General features: G+C 42.5%; 1 protein-coding gene across 1 annotated transcript; it reads left to right on the top strand.

Annotated features, from left to right (window-relative positions):
• The first annotated feature begins 12,545 nt into the window (after positions 1–12,545).
• On the top strand, positions 12,546–20,846 carry tspan5b (tetraspanin 5b). The gene is made up of 9 exons (XM_060916769.1): positions 12,546–12,864; positions 14,550–14,600; positions 14,711–14,857; positions 16,063–16,233; positions 16,333–16,458; positions 16,576–16,623; positions 16,998–17,114; positions 17,257–17,318; positions 18,839–20,846. The coding sequence occupies exons 1-9, from the start codon at positions 12,784–12,786 to the stop codon at positions 18,849–18,851; spliced, it is 816 nt and encodes a 271-aa protein (XP_060772752.1). The 5' UTR covers positions 12,546–12,783; the 3' UTR covers positions 18,852–20,846.
• Positions 20,847–22,535: the final 1,689 nt, after the last annotated feature.

The raw sequence follows: 22,535 nt of genomic DNA on the forward strand, positions 1-22,535 counted from the left end.
AAACTCGCTTTCACTGTGAAGACTGTCGTTATCACCATCCATGCTGTAAAATTAATGCTATTCTCCTGAGAAATGCTGGCAAAAATTAAGATTTTTGATAATCTTATAAATAAATCTTTTTAAAAAAAAGAAAAATGTTGACAAAAAATTCTACTATGTTTGTTGTTGTTGTGAATGAGCCAGTTGCCAGAGGTCTGTAACCGGGGTCGGTAAGATACGGACCCGCTCGCCAGCCAATCAGAGCGCAGGATTTGATGGAAACCGCACCACGAAAGAAATAAAAGTACAGTTATTAATACAAACACAAACAACAAACCAAGAGCCAGGGGGAGTTTTCAAATAAAAACATTGAATAATGAGCACAAATGAAAAGTTTTAGCAGCTTTCTTGTTTTTAGAGTCAGAGATGATTTTGATTTAAGCCAGTATCTCACTGGGCTGCGACAGCTTGCGAACGTCATTCGCGAGAGAGTTTCAAAAGTGTCTTGAAACATTTGCGGGGCTTCTCAATTTCCTCGCATGAGTCGCAAAGTGTCGCTCCTTCATCGCTGAAATTTTGAACATGTTCAAAAAATTAATGCGACAAAATTTCTCTCAAAATAGCCGCAAATGCGTCGCTGGTGTCGCAAAGCCGTCGCGAACCCTTCTCGAGTCAGTTTCCATGAGGCTTCCTCTACTTCCCTGCCTGCCGAGGGAAAGACAGCCTGCGACTAGTTGGATACACAACAATTGCGGTAAAATATGCGAATATCAATTCAGTGTGATTCCAAGTGAAAATTGTGGCTAATTTGCATATTTTATCGCAATTGTTGTGTCTCCAACTAGTCGCAGCCCAGTGAGATACTGGCTTTACTGTTCAGTTTCCTTTTCAAATTCTATAAATGAAGGTTTTGAACGACTAAACTTGGCTTTATGAATATGGTATTTTCCTAAAATTATCAGCAAATTTATTATATATAACTCTTTCTGTTTTTTGCTTTTGTTGTTATGGAAACCAAATAGTACATATTTCCAACACAGAGAAAAATCAGAGTCAAGCTTGGCTGTAATGTACCGGGTTATTTCTGTCCAGAATGTGATGGTAAAGGGACATTGCCAGAACTGGTGCATTATTGTTTCCGTGTCCGTCTCACACAATGAACAGTCCGTACAAATGTCTCTCTTAAACTTAAGCATATAATGCTGGGCAGGATAATATCTAAGAATCAGTTTAAAAGACACTAGTCAGGGAGCATATGTAACCTATTTTGCAAAATTTGCCAAGTCTGGTTTCTCAGTATTAACCCTTATTTACATCCCAAACAAATTATTTTTACTTGTTGGAATGTCAGCAATCACCATTTTCACCAAAAAAAGGAAATGCTAAATATCGCATGTAAAAACATATATACACGTATCACTTAAGTCCATTATAACATCCGTATTTTTTAAAATTACCCGTTTACTAACTTTATGTGAATAGAAATCATATATTTACATGATATTATCAAGTTAAGTTTAAAATGAGACATTTAAATACATAGAGAACATAAAAAAGTCAGAAATATTTTACACTATTGCTACAGAACTTGAGAATATTTATAGCTTATCTACATTCCAGAACTCAGCTCACAATCTCTCATTTCAGAAATTTCTTTGATACATTTATTACTAGGCGGCACGGTGGTGTAGTGGTTAGCGCTGTCGCCTCACAGCAAGAAGGTCCTGGGTTCGAGCCCCGGGGCCGGCGAGGGCCTTTCTGTGCGGAGTTTGCATGTTCTCCGCGTGGGTTTCCTCCGGGTGCTCTGGTTTCCCCCACAGTCCAAAGACATGCAGGTTAGGTTAACTGGTGACTCTAAATTGACCGTGAGTGTGAATGGTTGTCTGTGTCTATGTGTCAGCCCTGTGATGACCTGGCGACTTGTCCAGGGTGTACCCCGCCTTTCGCCCATAGTCAGCTGGGATAGGCTCCAGCTTGCCTGCGACCCTGTAGAACAGGATAAAGCGGCTAGAGATAATGAGATGAGATGACATTTATTACTAAGCTGCTAGCAGTTTCTGGTTTTGTTTTGTTTTTTATGTCCAAACTACATCAAGAAATAACACTTTGCCTAAGAATTCAAACACAAAACACACAGATAAAAGCAGTTATTGGTAACACGTATTATGAGCAGAAATAAAACAGAATGAGCATTTTCTAAGAGCATGCATATTAAGCTACCTTCAAATGTGTCCACATGTTTATGATGCAATGAACTCGTCGTCATTTGATATTCCATATTAATGAATATGTAAAAAACGAATGATACTTCTAATTCGAAATACAACCCCGATTCCAAAAAAGTTGGGACAAAGTACAAATTGTAAATAAAAACGGAATGCAATAATTTACAAATCTCAAAAACTGATATTGTATTCACAATAGAACATAGACAACTTATCAAATGTTGAAAGTGAGACATTTTGAAATTTCATGCCAAATATTGGCTCATTTGAAATTTCATGACAGCAACACATCTCAAAAAAGTTGGGACAGGGGCAATAAGAGGCTGGAAAAGTTAAAGGTACAAAAAAGGAACAGCTGGAGGACCAAATTGCAACTCATTAGGTCAATTGGCAATAGGTCATTAACATGACTGGGTATAAAAAGAGCATCTTGGAGTGGCAGCGGCTCTCAGAAATAAAGATGGGAAGAGGATCACCAATCCCCCTAATTCTGCGCCGACAAATAGTGGAGCAATATCAGAAAGGAGTTCGACAGTATAAAATTGCAAAGAGTTTGAACATATCATCATCTACAGTGCATAATATCATCAAAAGATTCAGAGAATCTGGAAGAATCTCTGTGCGTAAGGGTCAAGGCCGGAAAACCATACTGGGTGCCCGTGATCTTCGGGCCCTTAGACGGCACTGCATCACATACAGGCATGCTTCTGTATTGGAAATCACAAAATGGGCTCAGGAATATTTCCAGAGAACATTATCTGTGAACACAATTCACCGTGCCATCCGCCGTTGCCAGCTAAAACTCTATAGTTCAAAGAAGAAGCCGTATCTAAACATGATCCAGAAGCGCAGACATCTTCTCTGGGCCAAGGCTCATTTAAAATGGACTGTGGCAAAGTGAAAACTGTTCTGTGGTCAGACGAATCAAAATTTGAAGTTCTTTACGGAAATCAGGGACGCCGTGTCATTCGGACTAAAGAGGAGAAGGACGACCCAAGTTGTTATCAGCGCTCAGTTTAGAAGCCTGCATCTCTGATGGTATGGGGTTGCATTAGTGCGTGTGGCATGGGCAGCTTACACATCTGGAAAGACACCATCAATGCTGAAAGGCATATCCAGGTTCTAGAACAACATATGCTCCCATCCAGACGACATCTCTTTCAGGGAAGACCTTGCATTTTCCAACATGACAATGCCAAACCACATACTGCATCAATTACAGCATCATGGCTGCGTAGAAGAAGGGTCCGGGTACTGAAGTGGCCAGCCTGCAGTCCAGATCTTTCACCCATAGAAAACATTTGGCGCATCATAAAACGGAAGATACGACAAAAAAGACCTACGACAGTTGAGCAACTAGAATCCTACATTAGACAAGAATGGGTTAACATTCCTATCCCTAAACTTGAGCAACTTGTCTCCTCAGTCCCCAGACGTTTACAGACTGTTGTAAAGAGAAAAGGGGATGTCTCACAGTGGTAAACATGGCCTTGTCCCAACTTTTTTGAGATGTGTTGTTGTCATGAAATTTAAAATCACCTAATTTTTCTCTTTAAATGATACATTTTCTCTGTTTAAACATTTGATATGTCATCTATGTTCTATTCTGAATAAAATATGGAATTTTGAAACTTCCACATCATTGCATTCCGTTTTTATTTACAATTTGTACTTTGTCCCAACTTTTTTGGAATCGGGGTTGTATTATATTTGACATGTGCAGGTTTCAAATTTTGTCTGATAAAATCTTTTATTCAAATAAGGAATCATTTATCCAGCTTTTTATTGAAGAGTTGGTATGTGGACACATTGTTATTAAGCATTAGCATATTAGCACAAAGCATATTTACAGGATAGGTGCAGGGATGAGGAATCTGTTATGGTTGTGTATGGAGACTGCATGGACAGACAAGCATCAGACATTTCAGTAACTCTATAACTAACAGGTTCACTAGTTATCTACAATTTGTAAGAAAGAGTTATATTCTTAATTATGGCAGACATCTGACACAAGCATGCAAACGTACAGACAGGCAAAGGTAGACACACGAACAAAGAAGCGACTAACTTGCTGAAATATTTTTGCAACAGTTATCGGACCCCAACAGAAAATCAGTCACCTTGTGATTTTTCATCAATCTTGAAACAATTATACTTTTAGATAAAGAATCTATCGAGTAACAAACTCCTAAAAGCAAAAAGTTATGTCAGTTGAATAGGCTGAGCAGCACACCACACCACCTCTGAGGTTCGAACTGATCCCACTCAGTAGTTTAGGTCCTCGTCCCCATTCTCATTATCTGTAGCCGCTTTATCCTGTTCTACAGGGTCGCAGGCAAGCTGGAGCCTATCCCAGCTGACTACGGGCGAAAGGCGGGGTACACCCTGGACAAGTCGCCAGGTCATCACAGGGCTGACACATAGACACAGACAACCATTCACACTCACATTCACACCTACGCTCAATTTAGAGTCACCAGTTAACCTAACCTGCATGTCTTTGGACTGTGGGGGAAACCGGAGCACCCGGAGGAAACCCACGCGGACACGGGGAGAACATGCAAACTCCACACAGAAAGGCCCTCGCCGGCCACGGGGCTCGAACCCAGACCTTCTTGCTGTGAGGCGACAGTGCTAACCACTACACCACCGTGCCGCCAACACCTATTATGGATATAATAATTGCATATTAACGATGTAATACTTTTATAGCAAGTTCTTATATGTGGTTTCAGGGCTCTTTTTATGCACGAAGTTCCCCAGCATAATTAACTATGAAATAACAACCTACAAACATTACAAGAAGTCCAGATTTATGAATTTATATGTGAACTTGTATATTATTACCAAAAACAAGACTTGGCAAGTTTTGCAAAGTAGCCTTCAGATATAAACAAATACCGCCTGACTACACCTTCTTTTCCTTACTTAGTAAGGAAGTATCTGTATGGGAGGTTCCACACTCTGCTCCAATTCAGGAAATTGACTGAGTGTGAATGGTTGGTTGTTTGTCTCTATGCGTCAACCCTGCAATGACCTGGTGACTATTCCAGGGTGTCCCCCACCTCTCACCCATAGTCAGCTGGGAAAGGCTCCAGCTCTCCTGCAACTCTGCACAGGATAAATGGTTATGAATAATGGATGAAAGAATGGATGTATGTTTGTGTTAGAAAACAAAACCCTTTGCATTTAATTATATTAATCGACTAATTAAATGTCATACTAAAAAGTTAGATGGTTATACTTAAAATCAAAGTGTTTAAGATATATGTAAAACCTTGCTTTTCCAAACGGTTTAAATTTTTTAAAAAAAATGTTATCTTAGGCGGCACGGTGGTGTAGTGGTTAGCGCTGTCGCCTCACAGCAAGAAAGTCCTGGGTTCGAGCCCCGGGGCCAGTGAGGGCCTTTCTGTGCGGAGTTTGCATGTTATCCCCATGTCCGCGTGGGTTTCCTCCAGGTGCTCTGGTTTCCCCCACAGTCCAAAGACATGCAGGTTAGGTTAACTGGTGACTCTAAATTGACTGTAGGTGTGAGTGTGAATGGTTGTCTGTGTCTATGTGTCAGCCCTGTGATGACCTGGCGACTTGTCCAGGGTGTACATCGCCTTTCGCCTGTAGTCAGCTAGGATAGGCTCCAGCTTGCCTGCGACCCTGTAGAAGGATAAAGCGGCTAGAGATAATGAGATGAGATGAATGTTATCTTAATTGGATTTTTTTTTTCTGAAAATAGTTTTGCAGCGGGGCGGCACGGTGGTTAGCGCTGTCGCCTCACAGTAAGAAGGTCCGGGTTTGAGCCCCGTGGCCGGCGAGGGCCTTTCTGTGCGGAGTTTGCATGTTCTCCCCGTGTCCGCGTGGGTTTCCTCCGGGTGCTCCGGTTTCCCCCACAGTCCAAAGACATGCAGGTTAGGTTAACTGGTGACTCTAAATTGACTGTAGGTGTGAATGTGAGTGTGAATGGTTGTCTGTGTCTATGTGTCAGCCCTGTGATGATCTGGTGACTTGTCCAGGGTGTACCCCGCCTTTCGCCCGTAGTCAGCTGGGATAGGCTCCAGCTTGCCTGCGACCCTGTAGAACAGGATAAAGCGGCTACAGATAATGAGATGAATGAGATTTTTGCAGTGATATACAGTGGGGCAAAAAAGTATTTAGTCAGCCACCAATTGTGCAAGTTCTCCCACTTAAAAAGATGAGAGAGGCCTGTAATTTTCATCATAGGTATACCTCAACTATGAGAGACAAAATGAGAAAAAAAAATCCAGAAAATCACATTGTCTGATTTTTAAAGAATTTATTTGCAAATTATGGTGGAAAATAAGTATTTGGTCAATAACAGAAGTTCATCTCAATACTTTGTTATATACCCTTTGTTGGCAATGACAGAGGTCAAACGTTTTCTGTAAGTCTTCACAAGGTTTTCACACACTGTTGCTGGTATTTTGGCCCATTCCTCCATGCAGATCTCCTCTAGAGCAGTCATGTTTTGGGGCTGTCGCTGGGCAACACGGACTTTCAACTCCCTCCAAAGATTTTCTATGGGGTTGAGATCTGGAGACTGGCTAGGCCACTCCAGGACCTGGAAATGCTTCTTACGAAGCCACTCCTTCATTGCCCGGGCGGTGTGTTTGGGATCATTGTCATGCTGAAAGACCCAGCCACGTTTCATCTTCAATGCCCTTGCTGATGGAAGGAGGTTTTCACTCAAAATCTCACGATACATGGCCCCATTCATTCTTTCCTTTACACGGATCAGTCGTCCTGGTCCCTTTGCAGAAAAACAGCCCCAAAGCATGATGTTTCCACCCCCATGCTTCACAGTAGGTATGATGTTCTTTGGATGCAACTCAGCATTCTTTCTCCTCCAAACATGACAAGTTGAGTTTTTACCAAAAAGTTCTATTTTGGTTTCATCTGACCATATGACGTTCTCGCAATCCTCTTCTGGATCATCCAAATGCTCTCTAGCAAACTTCAGACAGGCCTGGGCATGTACTGGCTTAAGCAGGGGGACACGTCTGGCACTGCAGGATTTGAGTCCCTGGCGGCGTAGTGTGTTACTGATGGTAGCCTTTGTTACTTTGGTCCCAGCCCTCTGCAGGTCATTCACTAGGTCCCCCCGTGTGGTTCTGGGATTTTTGCTCACCACCATTCTTGTGATCATTTTGACCCCACGGGGTGAGATCTTGCGTGGAGCCCCAGATCGAGGGAGATCATCAGTGGTCTTGTATGTCTTCCATTTTCTAATAATTGCTCCCACAGTTGATTTCTTCACACCAAGCTGCTTACCTATTGCAGATTCAGTCTTCCCAGCCTGGTGCAGGTCTACAATTTTGTTTCTGGTGTCCTTTGACAGCTCTTTGGTCTTGGCCATAGTGCAGTTTGGAGTGTGACTGTTTGAGGTTGTGGACAGGTGTCTTTTATACTGATAACGAGTTCAGACAGGTGCCATTAATACAGGTAACGAGTGGAGGACAGAGGAGCCTCTTAAAGAAGTTGTTACAGGTCTGTGAGAGCCAGAAATCTTGCTTGTTTGTAGGTGACCAAATACTTATTTTACCGAGGAATTTACCAATTAATTCATTAAAAATCCTACAATGTGATTTCCTGGATTCTTTCCCCCCCATTCTGTCTCTCATAGTTGAAGTGTACCTATGATGAAAATTACAGGCCTCTCTCATCTTTTTAAGTGGGAGAACTTGCACAATTGGTGGCTGACTAAATACTTTTTTGCCCCACTATATATATATAGTTTTATGTGACCTGTTAGAAAAGCATAACTCTCTGAGAGCTTTATTAATGTTTAAAGGTGCATTAGGTAAAAAAAAAAATTCTCTGCCAATTAATTAAAGGTTCTGAGTGCAAAGCTGAATCGTGGGCAAAATGTTCTATGTCTATTGCTGTTGGAGTTTCGAGATGTTTCGCTGCTGCACACACAGTGTGTATCCTATGTGTAACTGTTTTGCCAAGATAACAAGCGTCACTCATTTTACAATTCCAGAGATTGCTGAAGTAAGTGATGAGAAACAATATCACGTGGCCACAGTGGGGCGTTTGACCTACTTTTAACCAAAACACATCAGCATGGGCAAACATGGTGGACTTGGCTCTCTCGCCAGCTAAAAGCCAGCAGAAAAGAAAAGGAAAGCCTGCCTAGAGAGTGCAACTGCAAGATAGCGCAAGGTTAGATGATGTGTCATTTTTCTAGACAGATAACTAAATCATTCTAGCTAGTGCTTAGCTATCTAAGCTTTAGAACACATGGGCTCGACTCCATATAGAGAGTATGGAGTTATACACCTAATGCTTTGATCTGATAGAGAAAGAAACAATAACACAAGAGCAGTAACAGAAAATAAACATTTGTCTTTTGTTTCACGGATCTATCCGCGAATGTCAACTACAAATTACATACCTGTGACTCAAAACTCTCCGAGGTCGATGCAGAGTCACGATATTTTCCGCACGTCGCCATCTTGGTGTGAAGCAGTTCCATAATTATGCTAATTAGTTAAAGCTCCTTGCGTTTGGCTGTTTCCTATTTCCGTAGGACTGTACTGTTTACTTCAAGAGGGAGGAAAACGGTCCCAAAACAGAGAAAAACGACCCTCAGGACATCAAAATGATCACATCTCGTTCACATGATATTGTTCTTACGAGACAGAGGAAAATGCCATGCACAATAAAAAAAAAAAATTCAAATGACTTTGCAGTCAGCACCTTGAACTTATGCTTAATTAACTTAGGCCATGGTTTAAACTTTTATATTTTATCATTTTGTACGTCTCTTAGAATATGATCGAGTAAGAAATGGAAAAACACTTTGGATGTTGCACCTTTAATTAACTAAACCATCATTTACAATTTTATGCGTTGCTCTGTCAGGATCCTCAGTAAGTTAAATCCCTTTTAGTTTTACACCCTGACGTACAGATAGATCTATCAAAGGTATATTTACATCAAAAGAACTGAGCGACCGCACAAACTCCAGACAGAACAATTTCAGGTGGCTGCAAGGTTTGAACCCAATACCTTCTTGCTATGAGGTGACAGTAATAACCTGTGCACCACTGTGCTGCCTTTATTATCCATCCATCCATTATCTCTAGCCGCTTTATCCTGTTCTACAGGGTCGCAGGCGAGCTAGAGCCTATCCCAGCTGACTATGGGCGAGAGGCGGGGTACACCCCGGACAAGTCGCCAGGTCATCACAGGGCTGATACACAGACACAGACAACCATTCACACTCACATTCACACCTACGGTCAATTTAGAGCCACCAAACTTTGTTGTTTCTAATTTAAATACCAGACTGTATCCAGTATACTTTGAAAAACAATGAACCGTCATAAACTACTAGGTTACTTATAAACTGCTATAAATGAAATACATTCATATAATTTTAGATATATCAAACTATTTCTTAGTTATTGGCCTTTAGTGTATGTTAGTTAATATTATTCAACTGTTTAAACATGTATCATGATTTCATTTTTTTACCTATCCGAAATTATCATAATTCTAATGATTGATTTACATGTTGTTTGTTTTTATTTTTATTTTTCTTTCCATGTTAGTTTTATATATATGCTATGGATAAAGTTATGTAAAAAAAAAAAAACAATTAGCCTAATCCACATGCCTTTGGGAGAAACTCGAGCAAACCCACGTGGACAACATGCAAACTCCACACAGAAAGGCCCTCACTGGCTACTAGGCTTGAACCCAGGACCTTCTTACTGTGAGGCAACAGTGCTAACCACTACACCACCTGACTTTATTGTTTATAATAATAATATGTGAACTTGATCTGAGGAGGGTGGTGTCGTGGTTAACACTGTTGCCTCACAGCAAGAAGGTCCTGGGTTCGAGCCCCGTGGCCAGCGAGGGCCTTTCTGTGTGGAGTTTGCATGTTCTCCCCGTGTCCGCGTGGGTTTCCTCCGGGTGCTCCGGTTTCCCCCACAGTCCAAAGACATGCAGGTTAGATTAACTGGTGACTCTAAATTGACCGTAGGTGTGAATGTGAGTGTGAATGGTTGTCTGTGTCTATGTGTCAGCCCTGTGATGACCTGGCGACTTGTCCAGGGTGTACCCCACCTTTCGCCCGTAGTCAGCTGGGATAGGCTCCAGCTTGCCTGCGACCCTGTAGAACAGGATAAGCGGCTACAGTTAACAGCTGGGGGGTGGTGTAGTGGTTAGCACTGTTGCCTCTCAGCAAGAAGGTCTTGGGTTCGAGTCCAGTGGCCGACAAGGGCCTTTCTGTGTGGGGTTTGCATGCTGTCTGCATGGGATTCCTCCCCCACAGTCCAAAGGCATATGGTTTAGGTTAATTGGTGGCTCTAAATTGAGTGTGAATGGTTGTCTTTGTGTCAGCCCTGTAATGACCTGGCGACTTGTCCAGGGTGTACCCCGCCTTTCACCCATAGTCAGCTGGGATAGGCTCCAGCTTGCCTGCGACCCTGTAGAACAGGATAAGCGGCTAAGGTGGTGTAGTGGTTAGCACTGTTGTCTCACATGAGCCCAGCGGCCAGTGAGGGCCTTTCTGTGTGGAGTCTGCATGGGTTTCCTCCACCAAAGACATGCAGGTTAGGTTAACTGGTGACTCTAAATTGACCGTAGGTGTGAATGTGAGTGTGAATGGTTGTCTGTGTCTATGTGTCAGCCCTGTGATGACCTGGCGACTTGTCCAGGGTGTACCCCGCCTTTCGCCCGTAGTCAGCTGGGATAGGCTCCAGCTTGCCTGCGACCCTGTAGAAGGATAAAGCGGCTAGAGATAATGAGATGAGATGAGATGAGACTGTATCCAGTATACTTTGAAAAACAATGAACCGTCATAAACTACTAGGTTACTTATAAACTGCTATAAATGAAATACATTCATATAATTTTAGATATATCAAACTATTTCTTAGTTATTGGCCTTTAGTGTATGTTAGTTAATATTATTCAACTGTTTAAACATGTATCATGATTTCATTTTTTTACCTATCCGAAATTATCATAATTCTAATGATTGATTTACATGTTGTTTGTTTTTATTTTTATTTTTCTTTCCATGTTAGTTTTATATATATGCTATGGATAAAGTTATGTAAAAAAAAAAACAATTAGCCTAATCCACATGCCTTTGGGAGAAACTCGAGCAAACCCACGTGGACAACATGCAAACTCCACACAGAAAGGCCCTCACTGGCTACTAGGCTTGAACCCAGGACCTTCTTGCTGTGAGGCAACAGTGCTAACCACTACACCACCTGACTTTATTGTTTATAATAATAATATGTGAACTTGATCTGAGGAGGGTGGTGTCGTGGTTAACACTGTTGCCTCACAGCAAGAAGGTCCGGGTTCGAGCCCCGTGGCCAGCGAGGGCCTTTCTGTGTGGAGTTTGCATGTTCTCCCCGTGTCCGCGTGGGTTTCCTCCGGGTGCTCCGGTTTCCCTCACAGTCCAAAGACATGCAGGTTAGGTTAACTGGTGACTCTAAATTGACCGTAGGTGTGAATGTGAGTGTGAATGGTTGTCTGTGTCTATGTGTCAGCCCTGTGATGACCTGGCGACTTGTCCAGGGTGTACCCCGCCTTTCGCCCGTAGTCAGCTGGGATAGGCTCCAGCTTGCCTGCGACCCTGTAGAACAGGATAAGCGGCTACAGTTAACAGCTGGGGGGTGGTGTAGTGGTTAGCACTGTTGCCTCTCAGCAAGAAGGTCTTGGGTTCGAGTCCAGTGGCCGACAAGGGCCTTTCTGTGTGGGGTTTGCATGCTGTCTGCATGGGATTCCTCCCCCACAGTCCAAAGGCATATGGTTTAGGTTAATTGGTGGCTCTAAATTGAGTGTGAATGGTTGTCTTTGTGTCAGCCCTGTAATGACCTGGCGACTTGTCCAGGGTGTACCCCGCCTTTCACCCATAGTCAGCTGGGATAGGCTCCAGCTTGCCTGCGACCCTGTAGAACAGGATAAGCGGCTAAGGTGGTGTAGTGGTTAGCACTGTTGTCTCACATGAGCCCAGCGGCCAGTGAGGGCCTTTCTGTGTGGAGTCTGCATGGGTTTCCTCCACCAAAGACATGCAGGTTAGGTTAACTGGTGACTCTAAATTGACCGTAGGTGTGAATGTGAGTGTGAATGGTTGTCTGTGTCTATGTGTCAGCCCTGTGATGACCTGGCGACTTGTCCAGGGTGTACCCCGCCTTTCGCCCGTAGTCAGCTGGGATAGGCTCCAGCGACCCTGTAGGACAGGATAAGCGGCTACAGATAATGGATGGATGGATTGATCTGAGAAACGAGTGTTTAAAAAAAAAAAAAAAGGAACTCCACTTTTATTTTGAAATCGCACATACCGGAAGTGACGTCTTCGGCGCTCTGCTACGCCCGTACCGTTATTCGGGTCCAAGTGCAGGTCATAAGCGACATTTCCATAAATACTGGAGAGGACTGGACTCTTGTGTGGTTTATAAACGCTCCGGAGGAATCAGAAGGAGCTGAAGGATGCGGACTGCACTGAGGAGGAGATGAGCGGCTCGTCTTCATCACAAACACCTTCATCTCCATCAGCACTGAGAGCGTTACTGTAAAAGCCTCCGGCAGCAGCATGTCCGGGAAACACTTTAATGTGCATGAAGTCGGCTGCTGTATTAAATACTTCATCTTCGGATTTAATATAATATTCTGGGTCAGTTCAATTACTTGACTGCTTTAAAAATTCAGCCATCTCTTGGTTACACTTAAAATTCCTGTAAAAAAAAATATATATATATATTTGGTGTATTTAAGTGTGTGAAAATGATCTAACTGTTCCTCATGAAGGGGCGGAGTCTTGATGAGGATATTTGCATATTGGTGATATATGACGTCAAAGTGTTGCGTTCCTGTATCTTTAATCTTTAATAAGTACACTCCTAAGGCAGCATAACTATACTAGGAGTTCAAATAATAATAAACAAACTACCCATCCATTATCTCATCTCATCTCATCTCATTATCTCTAGCCGCTTTATCCTGTTCTACAGGGTCGCAGGCAAGCCGGAGCCTATCCCAGCTGACTATGGGCGAAAGGCGGGGTACACCCTGGACAAGTCGCCAGGTCATCACAGGGCTGACACATAGACACAGACAACCATTCACACTCACATTCACACCTACGCTCAATTTAGAGTCACCAGTTAACCTAACCTGCATGTCTTTGGACTGTGGGGGAAACCGGAGCACCCGGAGGAAACCCACGCGGACACGAGGAGAACATGTAAACTCCTCACAGAAAGGCCCTCGCCGGCCACGGGGCTCGAACCCGGACCTTCTTGCTGTGAGGCGACAGCGCTAACCATTACGCCGCCGTGTTCCTGTATCTTTAATCTTTAATAAGTATACTCCTAAGTCAGCATAACTATACTAGGAGTTCAAATAATAATATACAAACTATCCATCCATTATCTGTTGCCGCTTATCCTGTTCTACAGGGTCGCAGGCAAGCTGGAGCCTATCCCAGCTGACTACGGGCGAAAGGCGGGGTACACCCTGGACAAGTCGCCAGGTCATCACAGGGCTGACACAGAGATAAACAACCATCCACACTCACATTCACACCTACGGTCAATTTAGAGTCACCAGTTAACCTAACCTGCATGTCTTTGGAGGAAACCAGAGCACCCGGAGGAAACCCACGCAGACACGGGGAGAACATGCAAACTCCACACAGAAAGGCCTTCACGAGCCGCTGAGCTCGAACCCGGACCTTCTTGCTGTGAGGCGACAGCGCTAACCACTACGCCGCCGTGTTCCTGTATCGTTAATCTTTAATAAGTATACTCCTAAGTCAGCATAACTATACTAGGAGTTCAAATAATAATATACAAACTATCCATCCATCCTCTGTAGCCACTTATCCTGTTCTACAGGGTCGGAGGCAAGCTGAAGCCTATCCCAGCTGATTATGGGCGAGAGGCAGGGTACACCCTGGACAAGTCACCAGGTCACACTTACAGTCAATTTAGAGCCACCAATTAGCCTAACCTGCATACCTTTGGAGGAAACCCACGCAGACACGGGGAGAACATGTAAACTCCACACAGAAAGGCCCTCGCCAGCCACTGGGCTGAAACCCAGGACCTACTTGCTGCAAGGCAACAGTGCTAACCACTACACCGCCGTGTTCCTGTATCTTTAATCTTTAATAAGTATACTCCTAAGTCAGCATAACTGTTCTAGGAGTTCAAGTAATAATAATAATATACAAACTACTGATAATAAATTATATAAAATGTGTGTATATGTAATAAAGTTTCGTATCGTAGTGTAAAAAGGAAGTGATACATGACTTGGGGGTTATTTTAATAAAGTGTGTGTTTATTTGTTCCTCAGCTGCTGGGCGTGGCCTTCTTGTCTGTCGCTTTATGGGCCTGGAGTGAGAAGGTGAGGATTTAATTTTCCACAGACAGCGAGGCTGAATTCCAAATTACATAGAATTATTCACAGTAGGTGCTCACTGTACAGGGAATAGCGTACTTCTGTCTGTCTTTTAGGGTGTTCTGTCCAACATCTCATCCATCACAGATCTGGGTGGGTTTGACCCTGTGTGGTTGTTCCTGGTCGTGGGGACGGTGATGTTTGTGCTCGGCTTCGCTGGTTGCATCGGCGCCCTGAGAGAAAACTCGTTCCTGCTGAAGTTTGTGAGTCTCTGTGCACTTTGATTCCATCTTCAGCACAAAGGAGTTTACGCTTATTCACTTAACTGAGAACAGAACATAAGAACACGACTCGTTTCATGGAACATTAACTGTAACCGTAAACGGATATAAAGTACGATGTTAACTGTAAAAACGGCGTTTGGATTGATGTTCTAATTTGAATCGTATAAAATATGTTTACATTAGTGCTGTCAGAAATGTCGCGTTATTAACGCGTTAACTTGACTCAATTTTAACAGCGATAATTTTTTTTATCGCGAGATTAACGCTCTGTGACATGATGTAGGTTTTTCATAAGCTTTTGAAACTGCCAGGAACTTGGAACAGAGACTTTGCTTAGAAAAACGATAGCAGCTAGCCACGCCCTGCACAGCCAGAGTCCTCTGCCCTCCTCCCTCAAAGAACCAGCGCGGGCAGGGCGCGCTAGTAGAGATGGGATTTATGGCTCTTTGATGGGATCCGCATCTTTGTGAGCCGTTCTTTGAAAAGAGCCGTTCAAAAGACTGGCTCATTTGGCTCTTTTTAAATATTTATTCAGTTTTAAGAAGACAGCGTCTAAAGAAGCCAGATCCCTCTGAACTGTAAACTCAATGCTATCCCAGAAATCCTTCCTGTAATATGCAAATTTGGCCGCCTCTGATTGGACAGCGCGACGCATCAACAGGCAGAAAGTGTAAAAGTACAAAATGTGTTAAGTGAGCTGAAACAGTAAAGATCAGATTCAATGCAATATTTATCAACGAACAACTTAAAGTTAATATAATAGTGTACTTTATATTATAATCAAGCATGTCAAGCCTACCGTCACTGTGTAACCTGTCTCTCTGATAGACTAACTCAAGCAGTAGATCACTTCACTCATGGTTCTCTTGTTAGTCTCGGGACGAAGAGCCACGGTGCTCAGCTTAGGTTTCAGTTTGCAGTGGCTGTGTCAAGACGTGTTATGCTTTGCAATAAGAAAAACATTGGTACAAAACAAGCCCATTCACTTTTTTATGCTGGTAAGAGAATTACAATGGTTTTTCGTGTGACAAAAATGTGCGATTAAATTGCGATTAATCTCGAGTTAACTATGACAGTCGCGACATTAATCGCGATTAAATATTTTAATCGTTTGACAGCACTAGTTTACATGCATGATTTGATTCTCTGTTATGAATTCTTCTCATTTTTTTCCTCCGCTCCAGTTTTCCGTGTTTTTGGGAATCATCTTCTTCCTGGAGCTAACCGCCGGAGTCCTGGCCTTCGTCTTTAAGGACTGGATCAAAGATCAGCTCAAGTTCTTCATCAATAACAACATCCGAGCATACCGAGACGACATCGACCTGCAGAACCTCATCGACTTCACGCAGGAATATGTGAGAACATCTGACTTTTATTATGATTCATTATCTTTACATATTACTCGTCTCCATCGTGACAGGATTACATGCTTTTTTGCGTGCGTGTGCGTACAGTGGGAGTGCTGCGGCGCGTACGGACCTGAGGACTGGAACCTGAACATCTACTTTAACTGCACTGACACCAACCTGAGCCGAGAGAGGTGTGGAGTTCCCTTCTCCTGCTGCACTAAAGACCCTGCTGTGAGTCACACACAAATCGCACGATGAATTACATCACCAGCTGAAAGCCGAGGACGTTAACAGGAAGTGACGCGGCTCTCCTTTATTGTTTGTTTATTTCTCTCTCTGTGTGTGCAGGAGGATGTAATAAACACTCAGTGTGGTTACGACATCCGAGCTAAAGCTGTGAGTGCACACACACATGCACACGCCCTCCTCTCCATCACCATAGACCTGCTGTGTGAATTCTGATTGGCTGGGTGTGTTTGAGGAAGCCCCGCCTCTCAGCTCTCCACAATCCTCCACTCTAGAGCACCATTAAATATAAGAGCCAATCAGGTTCCAGTATGCAAACTCAGACCATGGAGCACCAGCATTTTCCATAGGAAGGGGGTGGAGCTTATAGAGCAGGGGGGCGGTTTGATTCTGCATATTCACATTTTTTTGACGACCAAAAGTATTGGCATCTCAGTGCCTTTATCCGTCTCATGACGGTCTTTTTTTCAGGTCTGAGTGATTGTTGTTTCTTGTTTGGTGTGTGTTTGTGTCTGTGTGTGTAGGACTCGGAGCAGAAGACCTTCATCTACACTAAAGGCTGTGTACCGCAGTTTGAAAAATGGCTGCAGGAGAATCTGACAGTGGTGGCTGGAATCTTCATAGGAATCGCCCTGCTGCAGGTGTGTGTCTGTGTGTGTGTGTGTGTGTGTGTGTGTGTGTGTGTGTGTGTGTGTGCACGTGCATGCACGTGCATGTGTGTGTGTGTGTGTGGTTGAAAGCATTCCTAATCATCATCTTTTGTTTTGAAATTTCTTCCTTCAGATTTTTGGGATTTGTTTGGCTCAGAACCTGCTGAGTGACATCGAGGCTGTGAGGGAAAGCTGGTAGGAGCTGTACACGTGTGTGTGTGTGTGTGTGTGTGTGTGTGTGTGTGTGTGTGTGTGTGTGTGTGTGTGTGTGCATGCATGCAACAGCGCAGTCGTTTGAGAATTTCAGTGTATTTTTGTGTTTTGTAAATGTAGCATTGGAGAATTTAAATCCTGCCTGACAACTGATGTCTCATCTCATCTCATTATCTCTAGCCGCTTTATCCTGTTCTACAGGGTCGCAGGCAAGCTGGAGCCTATCCCAGCTGACTACGGGTGAAAGGCGGGGTACACCCTGGACAAGTCGCCAGGTCATCACAGGGCTGACACATAGACACAGACAACCATTCACACTCACATTCACACCTACGGTCAATTTAGAGTCACCAGTTAATAGGGCTGAACGATCTATCGTTTTCAACCGAAAATCGCGATCTCAGACAACACGATTTTGGGATCGTCAAAGCCGCGGTTTTTCTCAGTGCTTCTAAACTGACCCATGTTTTGTTTCGTCAATAAATTGTCCTCATTTTTTACACTACAGACAAAAAAAAATTACGTTCAGGAAAGCCTTGTGGCACTCAGTGTGAAAGAATTTTGTGAATATCTCCTTCCGTTTTCGTGTAAATCCCCGTTGTTTGGAGGGAGCGCTGTGAGGAAAAAGTGCGCGGGTGGGGAAGGGGCTGCTCTCTCTCTCTCTCACACACAGGAGGGAGGGGCCCTGCAATAGCGACTGCTACAGCCACTGCATCACTCTTATTTCCCACAGGGGAATTGTTGGCTGTAGTTATAATTTATAATGCTTATTTACATTCTTTTACAAAAGTGCAATATTTTGATGCTGCTGAGCCATTGGTCAACCTTTTTTTTTATGTCTGATATGTTGTAGATGGGAAAAGTAAAAGAAGCAAAAGTTTACTTAAGAAAGATGGCTCTCTTTTTATTATTTTAAGTTATTATAACGTTCCTCAGGCACTCAATGTTAATAAACAGGCCTACATTTGAAATCTGTTGACCTCAGTTTTCATTCTTGCATTAGCTTTATGGAATTCATTGTATTAATTAATTTGCACTGAAACTTGATTTAAAGAAAAAAAATCGTGGTTGAAATCAAAATCGCAATATCTGCCAGAAAAATCGCAATTCAGTTTTTTCTTAAAATCGTTCAGCCCTACCAGTTAACCTAACCTGCACGTCTTTGGACTGTGGGGGAAACCGGAGCACCCAGAGAAAACCCACACGGACACGGGGAGAACATGCAAACTCCGCACAGAAAGGCCCTCGCCGGCCACGGGGCTCGAACCCAGGCCTTCTTGCTGTGAGGCGACAGCGCTAACCACTACACCACCGTGCCGCCCACAACTGATGTCATAATGAAAATTATAGCAACCGGCCAATCAGCAGCTCCGATTGGTCAAATACACACACTTGATGAAACTGCAATCTTTCTTTCTTTCTTTCTTTCTTTCTTTCTTTCTTTCTTTCTTTCTTTCTAAAAGAAAGTGTTTCTAACGTTTCATCTCTTTTCATGGTTCCAGTTTGTTCACTTGACCTGTTGAAGCCACCGTCGCCTCAGCGTCCTGTCGAGGGAAGAAGACTTTTCACTTTCATTTTTATTTCTAAAACACTTTAAATTCCTCTCCGTGTGTCACTTTGTAAACCGTACCATCGAGCCGCGTGCGAGTGTCTAATTCCTCTAATCCAGACATCACTGCAGTTCCAGCACTGACCACAAGGCGTAGTGGTAGAGTCTGTAGTGTCACGCGTGTGATGTAGAAGTTAAGAAATATTCCTTTTTAAAAATGAACACGTGTGAGGTAAAAAAAAATTTACACACCTCTGTCACTCATCACAATTAACTGACATAACTAACTGTGTTTCATTCGTTAATTTTAAACTTTGCTAACAGCTAACGGAAGCTTATGAAGACCAGCTAGCATCATGCTAACAGCGCAAATTACCTCACACTTTTTTTTTTCCCCATTTATAAAAACAGCTGTAATTTAGTCGAGATTTTAACTTTTCATGAATTAGCAAACTTAAGTCTCGGATTTCGGTATCGTAATGGTCAGACGATTCCGCTAACTGTAAGCAACGTTAAAAGCTCCATTTGAGGTAAATAAAAAAAAAAGACTTGCATAACTAATTTAGTTCGCTAACTGAATTTCTTTTTGTCTCTGTGACATAAACCTCTGCTTTTCATACTAGGAAGCTACAATGATGGCGCTTGTTTTAAGATCAGATATGTATATTGTGTATAAATAGGTTAATTTCAGAGCACTGCTTTTATGTTTTTGTTTTTTGTGTGTTTTAATTGCTAACTAAATCTGTTCAAAGTGGCAGTATAAGAATTGCTGCATGTGTACTGGAATAATAATAATAATATTATTATTATTATTAGCATAAATGCACCTAGTATCAACAGCTAGCGCTTTAAGATAATTATAATGATGAAAATATTCGACAGTGTGTCTCATTTGTGTTTACATTGTGTTTAATAAGTCTGGAAAATTAATCCGGACTTCATCGTAAATTCAGACTTCTAAATTTAACTGCAGTCTTTTGATTACTTCTGGTATGACTAGCGATAGAGATGCTAACTATGCTAACGTGTTAAGCTGAATAGCAGAAATAAAGTTAGTTATCTATAAGAGCAATTAAGTTTTTTTTTTTTTACTTGAAACTGAGGCCATTTTTGTCGAAAATTACAAGTGATTCATAAATAATTAGTGAACATTTTTAAATTTTATATCTTAAGTGTGTGATTCGGTGCATTAGCATGAAAACACGTTTGGGCGCAAAATCTATTCAAACTGAATATTTTTAAATAAAAAGCATTGATAGTAGGTGCCTTGTTGTTGTAGTTCTTTAGGTATGTCAGTATGAATTTAATATTATAGCTATCGAAATGTTCTGAATCTTTTTCATGCTAGCTGTATGAGGGAGTAATTTTGAACTTACTGGATTTTCTGGGCTATAAGATGCATCATTGTTATCGTCGTTGTTGTGGGGTTTATTGGTAAATTAGACAAATAAGATATGTACACATTATAAATAAGATGTTAAAGCCCATTAGTGTTATCGTAACACACCTGTTTATTAAGATTATGTTGAGGTTAAATTGCACTACTGTTAGCTTGGTGCTAATCGAAAATAAAATTGGTGGCAAAATGCCCATACCAGCAGGTGGGGATTTAGTGTGGTGTCGTGTTTACTGTGGAGCAAGTTATAGTCCAGAAAATATGGTAAATTAGCGTATCTAAGTAGAGCTGAGAGAGGCATATAGTTTTGCTTTTGACGCACATTGGGAACACGAATATAAATAACTGAAAGTGTTAATGTTGTGTTTTTTATAAGAATGAAGTAAATCTAACTCCAGCACTTGTGTTTAACAGGGTTTTTTCTCTTCAAAGGTTCTCATTGCTTGTGTGTTGTTGTGGTTGATGTGATATAAGTCTCTTCACAGTATTGTGTTTAAGCGTATAAGCTATTCTCCTCCACCCGGTGAGTGGTGTGAACAATAAAGTTTGATATGTTTTGGTAAAAGTGTGTTTCCTGTTTGTAATAGCCGAGTTACACACAATGATGTGTTTCTAAGGACACTTAAAGGCCACACCTCCTTCACTGAGACTGACAGGCACAGAGACCAGAAAGATACAGAGACCACGCCTCCTTCATTAACACTGAGGGGTTCAAAGGCCACACCTCCATTAACACTGGGAGATACAGAGGCCACACCTCCTTCATGAACACTGGGAGATACAGAGACCACGCCCCCTTCATTAACACTGAGAGATACAGAGGCCATGCCTCCTTCATTAACACTGAGGGGTTCAAAGGCCATGCCTCCATTAACACTGAGAGATACAGAGGCCACACCTCCTTCATGAACACTGAGAGATACAAAGGCCACACCTCCTTCATTAACATTCTACATCCTTCTTATTGTTTGTTTGATGAAGTTTTGAAAAGCAATAAACAGCAATTAAGTTAGCGTTTACAGATGTGCTGATTTGGTTATTATTATTATTATTATTATTATTAATAATAAACACCAAAACTGTAATAAGACTAGGGCCTAATATTCAGTAGCATATGCATGTAGATAATAAAGTGTCTAACACTTGTAATAAGTAATAACATTAACACTGATGGATACAGAGGCCACGCCTCCTTTATTAACACTGATGGATATAGAGGCCACAGCTCCTTCATTAACACAGAGATACAGAGGCCATGCCGCCTTCATTAACACTGATGTATACAGAGGCCACGCCTCCTTCATTAACACTGGGAGATACAGAGGCCACACCTCCTTCATTAACACTGAGAGATACAGAAGCCATGCCCCTTCATTAACACTGATGGATACAGAGGCCAAGCCTCCTTCATTAACACTGGAAGATAGAGGCCATGCCGCCTTCATTAACACTGATATATTCAGAGGCCATGCTTCCTTCATTAACACTGATAGATACAGAGATCATGCCTCCTTCCTTAACACTGAGAGATACAGAGGCCATGCCCCCTTCATTAACACTGGGAGATACAGAGGCCATGCCTCCTTCATTAACACAGAGGTACAGAGGCCATACATCCTTCATTACCACTGATGGATACAGAGGTCAAGCCTCCTTCATTAACACTGGAAGATAGAGACCACACCGCCTTCATTAACACTGATATATTCAGAGGCCATGCCTCCTTCATTAACACTGGGAGATACAGAGGCCACATCTTCATTAACACTGAGAGATACAGAAGCCATGCCCCCTTCATTAACACTGATGGATACAGAGGCCATACATCCTTCATTAACACTGATGGATACAGAGGCCAAGCCTCCTTCATTAACACTGGAAGATAGAGGCCACACCGCCTTCATTAACACTGATATATTCAGAGGTCATGCTTCCTTCATTAACAATGATGGATACAGAGGCCATGCCTCCTTTATTAACACTGATGGATAAAGAGGCCACGTCTCCTTCATTAACACTGAGAGATAGAGGCCATGCCTCCTTCATTAACACTGATATATTCAGAGGTCAAGCCTCCTTCATTAACACTGAGAGATACAGAGGCCACGCCTCCCTCATTAATACTGATGGATACAGAGGCCACGTCTCCTTCATTAACACTAATAGATACAGAGGCCACGCCTCCTTTATTAACACTGATGGATACAGAGGTCACGCCTCCTTCATTAACACTGATAGATACAGAGGCCACACC

Source organism: Neoarius graeffei, chromosome 3, assembly GCF_027579695.1.
Source record: "Neoarius graeffei isolate fNeoGra1 chromosome 3, fNeoGra1.pri, whole genome shotgun sequence".
In the NCBI taxonomy this organism is placed as follows: Eukaryota; Metazoa; Chordata; class Actinopteri; order Siluriformes; family Ariidae; genus Neoarius; species Neoarius graeffei.